Genomic DNA, 11,261 nt, shown 5'->3' on the forward strand with positions numbered 1-11,261 from the left:
TGGCAACTTAAGAGACGGAGACGGGCCCAAGTGTGTGCGTGTGTAATGCAATGCAGACACAAGCCATTAAAGTGGAATGTGGAGGAGTCAACACCCCAATAAACTGTGCAAGAGCCTGTGTTAAGCGCCATGTCGTATAAACCCGCTTTTCTTCTATTCATTACAACCAAATGAACACCAAATGAACCATGAAGCAAAAAGGCAGGGTGACAAAATGATTTAAGTGAACTGGTGTCAACACAAGTGTCTGAGCATTAGTGTCAGCTCAAGTTATTCATTTAGTCTTTATATTTTAGAAGCTATACAGTTTTAAGTGCTAAAAATATAAATATAGGGCTTAAAACATTCATATCTGTTTCTATATTGGGTTAAAACTCAAACTTGAATGTGTTTGTTGTTGACCTTACCACTATGCCCTGGAAATAAACATTCACAAATTATACCTAATAAAAGATTTCTATCTCAGGTTACTCAGTCAGCAAAGTTAACCATGTTACAAAACTTTCCTAAAAGGAGAAACTTGTTTTGGATACAATCAACTTTATCCATCGAATAATATTTCAACAGATTTAAGTTTTTAGGTTTGTTTGTTCTAGTCCAGCAAATTTCACTGGGCACACCATCAGAATCTACGATACAGCTGGAAGCTCCATCACTCCTACTGAGCATCAACATGGCAGCCATAAGCAGTGCTTTATAAAGACTATGACTTTCTGAAGGTTCGGGAGCAGCATTTAGGTAACTCATCTCCTCTAAGTATCACAAAACTTCTAATTCCCGTGAGCAGGCTCGAATAACAGCTCATAGCCGCAATGTCATCAAACAACTTGGTGACTTTTTGTCAAGTTCATGAATAAACCGTGCTACATGATGAACTTTATTCAGACCATGGTCATACTGTGCTCCCCTCCCCAGAACTTCAAATACTCATTCATTTCCCTTAGCCTGTATTAATGCACTTGAGTAGCGATCTAACTTAAGGTCAAGTAAATTACATTTCCATGCAACCAAAACATGGGACTGGGCAGGCACACTTCTCACACAAGCTAAAAAACAATTTGTTCACAACACTGCTAGGGTTAAACATGGGTACTCGGCTAACTCAACTAAAGATTTTAACACTTTTCTAAAAAGCAAGAGGACATCTAAGGCTACGTTCACACTGCAGGCTGAAGTGACTCAAATCCGATCTTTTCGCCCATATGTGACCTGTATCCGATCTTTTATTGACAATATGAACGACACAGATCCGATTTTTTCAAATCCGACCCAGGCCGTTTGGATATGTGGTCCTAATTCCGATTCCTATCCGCTCTTTTCATATGCGACTTCAGTCTGAACCGCCAGGTCGCATTCATCCGACTTACACGTCATCAACAAGCCACAAACATCACTATTCTGCGCTGAAGTAGGCGGCAGGTCTCTCAAAAAAAGTTACAACATGGCGCATAATCACGGGCGCAGATAGAGGGTGGGACTCGTCCCACCCAGATTTAAATTCACCTCGTTCGGTCCCCCCCACTTACAGGGAGGAAAAAACATCTATGATGTCTTTCTTTGCATAAGGCAAACCTCACGGAAAAATCAAAAGACTAATTACCATTCGGTTTATTGAGGTGCACAGCAGTGTATACATAGTTGCAACAACTCACATAAAACAAAAAGACTGATATTCGGTTGGTTGAGCTGCGCAGACTGCACAGGTTGCGAGCTCGAGCTTGGTTGCTATGGTTACTAACAACAAGTTTGACAGGCATATCGGGGTTGGTTTGCTGGCAGCTTTGTCCCCCCCAGTTTTTTGTCCCTCCCAGTTCAAAAAACGTATCTGCGCCCCTGCGCAGGACATCAATGCGAGGGACGCTTCGGGCTGTGAAGGTTCTGAATCTTCTCAATGGAAGGACGCAGAGGTTAGGGAGCTGATTTCCATTTGGGGGGATGCAGCTATTCAAGCTAGATTGGATGGGTCATACCGCAACCGGGCGGTTTTACTTCCGTAAACACTGGCCATGCTCACTGCGTGTGACGTCGTCGTATCCTGCAATGCGCATGCGGAACACTTTTAGGTCGCTTTTCGTTCATACTGAGGATCACATACAAGTCGCATATATTTGTTAATGTGAACGACCTCACAAAAAAATCGGATTTCACAAAAAAATCGGAATTCAGCATTAAGCCTTGCAGTGTGAACGTAGCGTAATAGTCATAACGCACAATTTCCGGGGGGGGGGAATGAGAATTTCTACTCAGGGACTCGCATCAAATCAGCACAAACACAGGAGTACTTCTTTCCTTTGAATAAGTTATACTGTACATACACGCACACACACGTTAGATCAATCAACATACAGACATGCTCACTTCTTAAATCTATAACACTGACTACAGTTCAACCTTGTGTGGGACTTGGAACAAATCGCCGACCACTAACGTTCCCCACAACCAATCTCTGACCACCACTTACACTTCATTTTTTAATTCTCTTCTTGGACATATTTTACAAGTAATAAAGGCAAGCAAGTGTTTCCTTCACGGCTACTCACCACTGCTGCTTCTTTTTGTTTGCATTCTTGATAGAAAGTGCCACATTTTATGAACTTGTTAAAAAAAATAAAGATTAAATAATTTTTAAAAAGTGTTTTGAGGAGGTAATCAATCACTCAGCACAGTTCGTTGGCTAGCCGTTTGCTAACAAAAGACAAATATGGAGGAGTCCATGTTTTCCCCACTGTGTAGCCTGAGAAAATTACATAATTCCAAGTTCCAGCTTATCAAAACTATTGAGTCATTTTATCCATGAAGTAGTGAATCCCACCAGTAGACCCTCTACACTTCCACCCCAGGTCACTCCAGATACACTTTATGGCTGCCTTTCCCTGAACGTTGGCTAACTGCCCATATCGGTCCTTTCACTTCACATTCTAAAATGTGACGACAATTTGCCCGTTTCCAGATGTGCCAGACTATTACCATAATGAGTAACACAAGTGGAGTAACACACGCTGTTTTAGTAAAGAACCAACAGGCTGAAGTGCTTAACACTGCCCAATAGCAGGCATCATGTGAATATGAGAACCATAAAATATAAAAATGATAAAACAGATGATGCAAATGATAAAACATTAGGTAGACAGTCTAATTGCATTTTCCTATCTCAATTTCACTATGGACACTTGGTGTTGTGGTTTGAGTGTTGGAAATGGATTTCACAAAGTCACAGTTGCACGAAAAATGTGTGATAAGACTTAAAAAGTAGCAAATGAGTTGTATTATTAACTCAAAAATAAAATAAAAAAATAAAAATTGGTGTAATATTTCCTCATGTGTGGCATACACAAGCTTCCACTGTAATTAATCCCTTGGGTGCACAAGCATGAATTTACTGGAAGGGGAGAATCACAATTCCTGAAAAAGAGCTGGAACGAGTAACACACAGAGCCTGAACACAATATTCGGGGAAAATTTCTCGACTACTTGACACAGTTTAAAACGCTGAATTTGTACAGAACCTACAAATCAGTATGGATTTATATTTTGTTGTATAAATCAGTGTTTATGGGAAAGCTCTATTGTAGCGTAGCTGTGTTTTTATTACATTTAGGGCCCGATCTTAACACTGAAAAGAAAGTGCTTTAGTACTGAGAGGAAAGGGAAATAAACATAGCACAGAAATTATGATGAGTGACATCACAGCAAATATCTGCATAAACAGTAATATGAACAATGTTCTCTCACACACGATTGGAGCATACTTCTGCACACATCACTCCTATAAACACTCATTTACACAGTGTTAATTTAGCAACTTTGTTGAGTAAACCTGGCTCTCTGCAAAGTTACGCACCCTGGTGAAAATCAGGGATTCTGCCTTCAAGTCCAAAGACAGAGAGGCTTATACTACAGCTAGAGCCAAACTTTCATGATCCATCAAAGAGGCAAAGCAAGCATATGCAGAGATCAATGGTCACTTTACGGACTCAAAGGACATGTGGCAGGGCATTCAAACCATCACAGACTACAAGCCAACACATCAGGCCTGCAGCAGTGAGTCCTCTCTGCCAGATATACTAATGACTTCTTTGCATGTTTTGAGACACAAAACAGGGAACCAAAAGACGGTGACCCCCTCTCCCAACAACCAAGTACTCTGTCTTTCTGCAGAGTCAAGACAACTCTTCACAGACTGAATCCACGAAAAGCAGCAGGCCCTAGCAACATACCTGGCCAGATGCTCGGCGATATCTTCAACACACCCCTGAGCACAGCTGTGATACCTGCATGCCCCAAAATCGCCAAAATCATCCCGGTGCTTAAGAAGTCTACCGTCTCAATGACTACTGGCCTGTAGCACTCGCACCCATCATCACGAAGTGCTTCAAGAGGCTGGTATTGAGGCACATGAGAAAACAACTGCTACAGGAATTAGACCCCATACAATCTGCTTACCACCAAAACTATGCCGTTTACTGACTTTGGTTTAGCACTCAACACAATCCTACAGAAGCTGGAACAGAAGTTGGATCTGCTGGAAATAAACACCTCCGTTTGTAATTGGATCCTGGACTTCCTGACAGACCGGTCCCTGGTCGGACTCGAAAGGACAACACCTCCAGGGTCCTCAGACTGAGCACAAGCGCCCCTCAGCGCTGTGTGCTCAGCCCACTGCCATTTACTCTGCTGTCACACAACTGTGCTACCCAGCACAGCTCAAATTACATCAGGTTTGTAGATGACACAATAGTGGGTCTCATCAGTAACAACGATGAATCCGCATACAGAGCAAAAGGTCAAACACCTGATGGAATGGAGTTAAGACAACAACCAGCCTTGATGTCAAGAAGACTAAAAACAGATGGTTGTTAACTTCAGAAAGAATCTGGGTGCTCGCTCCCCACTGCACATCAACAGCTCTACTGTTGAAATAGTCAGCAGTATGAAGCTCCTGGGAGTGCACATGGAAGACAACCTCTCCTGGACCCTGAACACTACCGCCATCACCAAGAAAGGTCAAAAGCATCTACACTTTCTGCAAAAGCTGAAGGCAGCCACCCTTCTACAGAGGGACCACAGTGTGTGTTCTCTGCTGTAACATCACTGTCTGGTTCGGAAACTGCAACGTCGCTGAACAAAAAGTCCCTGCAGCAGATAGTGGGGATGGCAGAGAGGATCACTGGGGTCCCTCTCCCACCCATCTCCCACCTCTATAAGAAGCACATTGTCCACCGTCCTGCATTATGCTGTTGGCACAAGCCTCACCCATCAAATGCACTGGTCTCCCTTCTACCGTCTGGCAGAAGGTACCAAAGCATCCGAACAGTCACTGCCAGACACTGCAACACCTTCTTCCCCTGGGTAGTCAAGAACCCTCAACTCACCTTTACCCCTGAAGGAGTGACAGTAGTCAAACAGTTCAAACTGAAACTAGAGTTTCTCATCATTTCTCATCCATTTGCACACACATGTACAACGCTCACTTTGCACCTGTCTCTCGTCATTCGTGTCGTTTATTGTACTAACCTCATTTCCAGAAAAGTTGGGAGATTTTCCAAAATGCAATAAAAACAAAAGATCTGTGCTTTGTTAATTCACTCAAGCCTTTATTTAACTGATAGAAGTACAAAGAAAATATGTTCAAAAGTTTTATTGATCAACCTAATTGTATTTTGTAAATATAAACAAAGTTAGAATTTGATGTCTGCAACACACTCAAAAAAAAAAAGTTGGAAGAGAGGCATTATTACCATTGCATTACATCACCTTTCCTTTAATAGCACTTTTTAATCGTATAGGATCTGAGGATATTAATTGTTGCAGTTTTGCAATTGGAATTTGTGTCCATTCTTGCTTGACAAGACTTCAGCTGCTCAACAGTACGTGGTCACTTGTTAGATTCTCCTCTTCATGATGCACCATACATTCTCAATAGGAGACAGATCTGGACTGGCAGCAAGCTAGTCAAGCACGCACACACTGTCTCCAAAGCCATGCTGTTCTAGCCTGTGCAGAATGAGGCCTGGCATTGTCCTGCTCAAATAAGCATGGATTTCCTGGGAGGAGACGTCACCTTGATGAATATGTCTCTCTCTCTCTCCAAAAAAAAAAAATTATTATATATTTGCACCAATAAATGCACACACGTGCACCTCACCCATGTCATGGGCACTGTGCCCTCCATACAATCACAAATGCTGGCTTCTGCACCTTTCTCTGATAAACGTTCACCTTTGGCACTCAGAACTCGACATTCGTTTTTTCCAAAAGCAAGCTGAAATGTGACTCATCTGACCACAGCGCACGGTTCCACTGTCTTTTGGTCCATCTGAGAAGTTCGGGCCCAGAGAAAATGGCTGCTTTTCTGCATAGAATTGATGAATGGCTTCCTCCTTGCATAATAAAGTTTCAGGTTGCATTTCTAGATGCAGCGGTGGACTGTGTTAAGCAACAACTATTTCCAAAAGTACTCCGAAGCCCATGTGGCTATATTTGTCACATTAGCATGACAGTTTCTCAGGCAGCGCCACCTGAGGGCTAGGTCAGCACATTCAATAGTAGTTTCTGACACTTTCCACACTGATGTCTCCAAATTCTCTGAATCTTTTCACAATATTATGTACTGTAGAGTTTGAAAGACCTAGAATCTTAAAATCCTGCATTGAGAAATGTTCTTTTTGAATTGACTAACAATTCTCTCATGAATTTTGGCACAAAGGAGCGAACCACAACCCATCCTTGATTGCAAACACTGAGCCTTTGGTGCTGCTCCTTTTATACCCAATCATGGTAACAATTAACCTGCTTATTGTGGAATCTTCCAAAATAGTGTTACTTAAATATACTATAAAAACTTTTCAATTTTATTTTGCCTCTGTCCCAACTTTGTGTGGTTTTTTTTTTGCAGGCATCATAATTCTAACTTTATTTTTACAAAATACAGTTAAGTTGGTCAGTAAAACTATTGAAAATATTTTCTTTGTACTTTTGTCAGTTAAATAAAAGGTTCACCTGAATTAACTAATCACAGATTGTTTTTATTGCATTTTGAAAAATATCCTAACTTTTCTGGAAACAGAATTAGTACTTAGATAGCTACATGTTTAAATACCCAACTGTCATTTAGATAGCTACAGATAGTCATTTATATACCTCGTTACATTTCCTTGTATATGGACATAACAATAAAGCTTTCTTGAATCTTGAGTATGATAGATGAACATTTATACTAAACTCCCCCCAACATAAAGCAGATTCAGAGCTACCAACTTAGAGACTTTGTTGCTAGATTAGGTGACTTTTTAGACCTCTTTAGTAACTTTGATTTAAAAATATATATATTTAAAAAAAAAAAAGAGCCTAGCAACAAATCTAGCGACTTTTTGAGCAAGATGTTAGCAAGTGTCCTGAACTCAGTACGGCTCTCCAGCTCATACCACAGCTGCTGATATGTGACAGAGCAAACACACACAACTACCATCAGTGTGTAATGCTTGACTGGGTTGCACTTGTGTCCAATCATTGATCACTAATGTTCCCAAGAACCAAAATCACCGATCACCATGATTTTGCCTCCTCTGTGATTTTATTTCCATCTGGATTGGCCATGTCAGTGTTTGTTTCCGTACTCAGAAAATTACAAGCTGAACTGTTTTTCACTAAACTCATCGCTCGTCTGATCATCTTGGTTCGGATATACATCGGCAAGGTTTTTTTCTAGAAAAATTTAGTATGAGGGTGCTCACCATGGCGAGGAAGCGAAGCGAGGGTGCCGGTTGTCCGTCCCCCCCCCCCATGTGAAGCCTTTGAAAAACTGAGGCTACAATGGGACATTCTGAGGCTATCTGAGAGGGAAATTGTAACAAATTGTCTGTTAACATTGAAAAAGAAAGAAGTAATCATCTTCTACCCCGGACAGTCTTTGGCTTTCTTCCGTTTCGTGCCGTGGGATGACATCTTTAAATGCCCAAGTGTCAACAAAAACAACTCGCGAACTACTTCCGTCAAAAACTCCCGCACCGGTGGGTGAAAGGTCATTCAGTCTCGAGAAATCTCGCTCTACAAGTCAGCCGACCTTGTATGTAACCCATGTCAAATCTCGCGAGAGCAGCCGCGACAAGTAAACAACATGGCGCCTCAGTCTGGAAAACGCCAATTCGGATAGATTTTGCACCGCCTGGCGGTGTATCTACTATGATTGGAATATTTTTGGAGTAATTATAACGTATTTGATGATCAGACACATTGTCACGTGGTGTTGCTTTGATCTTTTCAGGAAGAAAAGATCGTTTTGAGAAAGACTGCATGTTGTGCAGTAGCATACAAGTGCATGGCCTAATGGTGATGATACACGGGGCAACTTTTTGGGCAATGTTGCCGAGCAATGTTGCTGGGCAATTGCGTTTTGACTCTTTTCTATTGAGATTGGGCAACATTGCTTCTTTCTGAATGGTTTTGATAATCTCTGGCAACTTTTTGAGATAAGCCAATCAGAACGCGAGTATCGAGTCATGTGACCTCCGGTGAGGTTCGGATCAGAAATTTCAAACAAATATGGCGGCCGCTCAGTGTCAGTGGAGTGAAGAGACTCCTCATCTGTTTTTACGCCGGTAAGTTAGTTTAATATTCTATATGGAGGAATTTACCTCACCAAAGCTCTAAAAAACAACAGACAGCTTGATTAAATGGTCACAGCAAAAATTAAGACATCGATTTTTTTTAGCTAACTGTAAACTGCCGTTGCTAACTGTTGTTGCCCTGAAAAGTTGCCCTGTGTCTCACCTAGTTGCCCGTTGCCAGCAACTTTGCTCGGCAACATTGCCCAAAAAGTCGCCCCGTGTATCATCACCATAAGTGTGACTTGGGGTTCAATCGGCATTTCGGTAAAGGGGCGCACGCCAAGAGTAAGAGGGCACAGCGCCCCCGTTCCCCGGTTTAGACGAAAGCCTGCATCGGCGATTTTCTATGCATTGTGGGAAAAAGATGTTTGACTGCTGCTACATGCAGTATTTAGTCTTGTAGCGTGTGTATCAGTGCCCAGCCCTGAGATAAAGATATCCTGAATCAAGAAACAAATAATCGCAGATGTACAATGCATCCATTATGAATTGTGTTTCCTAGTTATTTCTGGAACCTTGGTCTTGTCTCCACTCCAGCACCTCTCTGACATCACGCTGTGACAGAAGCAAGACCATGTGACGCAAAAAAGTCTTACAAATCCACTGATGAACTGATTCCATCTGAACAAGGCTTAAGTGAAAAGTTACGTAATTTGTAATTTTATTTGCTAGTGATCTGGATGAATAACGGAAATATGCAAATAAGTCAATGACGTCTCGTTTTCCTTGTTGGAGGAGAAGCCTTGTCTGGCCAGAAAATGACCCAAACTTCTGGAAATCTGTGGTTGACGCACAGGAGTGTGTTCATGATTACAGCTAATGTAATGAAACTCATTATTTAAAAAAAAAAAACAAAAAAAAAAACACTTGATTTGCTTAGGCATTAAAGAAATCTCATTATGAAGAACTTTGAACTAATTTGCAGCAGATAATGGAGTCCAAAAGTCGTTTCTTTTAAAAAATATGTTTCATTACATAAAATGAAACCTCTGTTTAAAACAGGTAATATAGAGGTGTATAGAGACCGATAAAGACCTGGGGGTTGTGTGGAAACTCGCACTTTTCCGTGGAAGGGAGGAAAAACACAAATGGAAGATACGATAATGGTCATAACCCCTGCCCTGGTTAATACCCCACACTTTTATTCTTCGACATGTGTCATTAGTCACCCAGAGGAGTAAATATTACTACAAACACAGCTTAGCTTAGCCGATCAGAGCTAGCGGTCTGAGGAGGAATGGAGTTAAGAGCCAGCTTAAAAAAAAAAAAAGTTTCTTCCGCTTCAAAACGAAGCTTCTCGTCTCTCGCTATTTACCCAATCTCAACTCTGAGATTAAACAAACATTCCTGCACAACTTTCCTGACAAATTTTACCTGAAAGGGTTTACAGCAACTACAAAACTTCCATCGAAAACAAACTTGCGCTAGTTAGCCGAGTTAGCATGAAGTCCTGTGCCCTGGCTCCATGATGAAGCAGGAATGTTTTCGTCACCATGATCCTGATATGAGGGGAACGTTAGGGATAGATCTTGGCAAAGTTTGGATTACTTTAGAACAAGAAACAGAAAACGGTTGTGTGTTGGTTCATTTGTTATGTTACGTCACGTTAGCTGGATATGTTCGCATTCAATGTCCCAACTCTAATGTGAGCTTTATAAATAATTCCAGTTAAAACGGTTTTATTACATAGAATAGTGAACTTACCCGAGTCCCCCGGGGTCTTCATCCTCTCCCTGAGCCGGGATTTGTTAACCAGTCTGCAAACAAACTCCTCGCTAACTTTTCCCTACCCCTTTTAGCTATTTTCACTCCTCCACCACCCTCTCTACTCCACTTCACCGCTGTTCCTCATGGATTTCGCCTGTTTTTACACCAGGAGAGCTGCACTCATGCTCGAGGAGGAGACAGAGAGAAGTTCACCACGGTGTTGTCTCTCTCTCTCTGTGTGTGTGTGTGCTGCCTCTCCGGGCGCCAGTGGCCTCCTGAGCACTACTTACTAAATTACTAATTAGTTTGGTCGCGTTGCGAAGTTGCACCACGTCATTCTGACGGTCAAATACACATCATGTCCGGATAGAAAAATATGTATTTCTCTATAGTGTCTGAGTGCTTTTCTGTGAATGTTCTTTTTTTTTTTTTTTAAACACCCCCTCTTCGTTTTTGTTTTTTTTTTCCACTCTTTTCATCCGTCGCCCTCTCTTTCTCTCCCCCCTCCGTTTCTGAGCGTCGTGTTTCGTTCTCCCGACCACACGGGGCCGCCCACGTCTGTGAGAGAGAAAGACCACGCCCACTCGCCGTTCTCGCGTCACTCTTTTCTCGATCTGCTGTTACTGTGGAAACCTCCAACGCCGCCCGAGAGCGTGCTGACGTCACGACGCTGGCCTACGCACGCAGTCCCGAAAAAAAAGTCACAACTTGCTGCCGCGCGTGTCCTCACGTACTGTATGTTATGCTTTATCAGTGTACAGTACGGGTTGTTTTTTACTGACGTCACTGCGACCTACGCGATGGCTCACAATGCACGGTGTTTGCAGCCTGCGCCGCCATTTTGGTTCCCTGGTCTTGTCATGTGAAGAGGCTGTCTTATCTGGGATTCAAAAATGTTTTATTTAATTTCTTTAAAAAGAACAAAAATCACTCCAATTTGCTAAAACT

At 42.0% G+C, this 11,261-nt stretch overlaps 1 protein-coding gene across 1 annotated transcript in view; it reads right to left on the reverse strand.

Moving 5' to 3' along the window:
• Positions 1-10,833, reverse strand: part of erf (Ets2 repressor factor) — a 65,901-nt gene extending 55,068 nt beyond the window's left edge. Inside the window, exon 1 of the mRNA XM_060904943.1 lies at positions 10,311-10,833. Within this exon, the coding sequence (XP_060760926.1) occupies positions 10,311-10,332 (22 nt within the window). The 5' untranslated portion in view covers positions 10,333-10,833. The remainder of the gene's footprint in view (positions 1-10,310) is intronic.
• Between the last annotated feature and the right edge of the window lie 428 nt (positions 10,834-11,261).

Source organism: Neoarius graeffei, chromosome 22 (genome assembly GCF_027579695.1).
Source record: "Neoarius graeffei isolate fNeoGra1 chromosome 22, fNeoGra1.pri, whole genome shotgun sequence".
NCBI classification, from domain to species: Eukaryota; Metazoa; Chordata; class Actinopteri; order Siluriformes; family Ariidae; genus Neoarius; species Neoarius graeffei.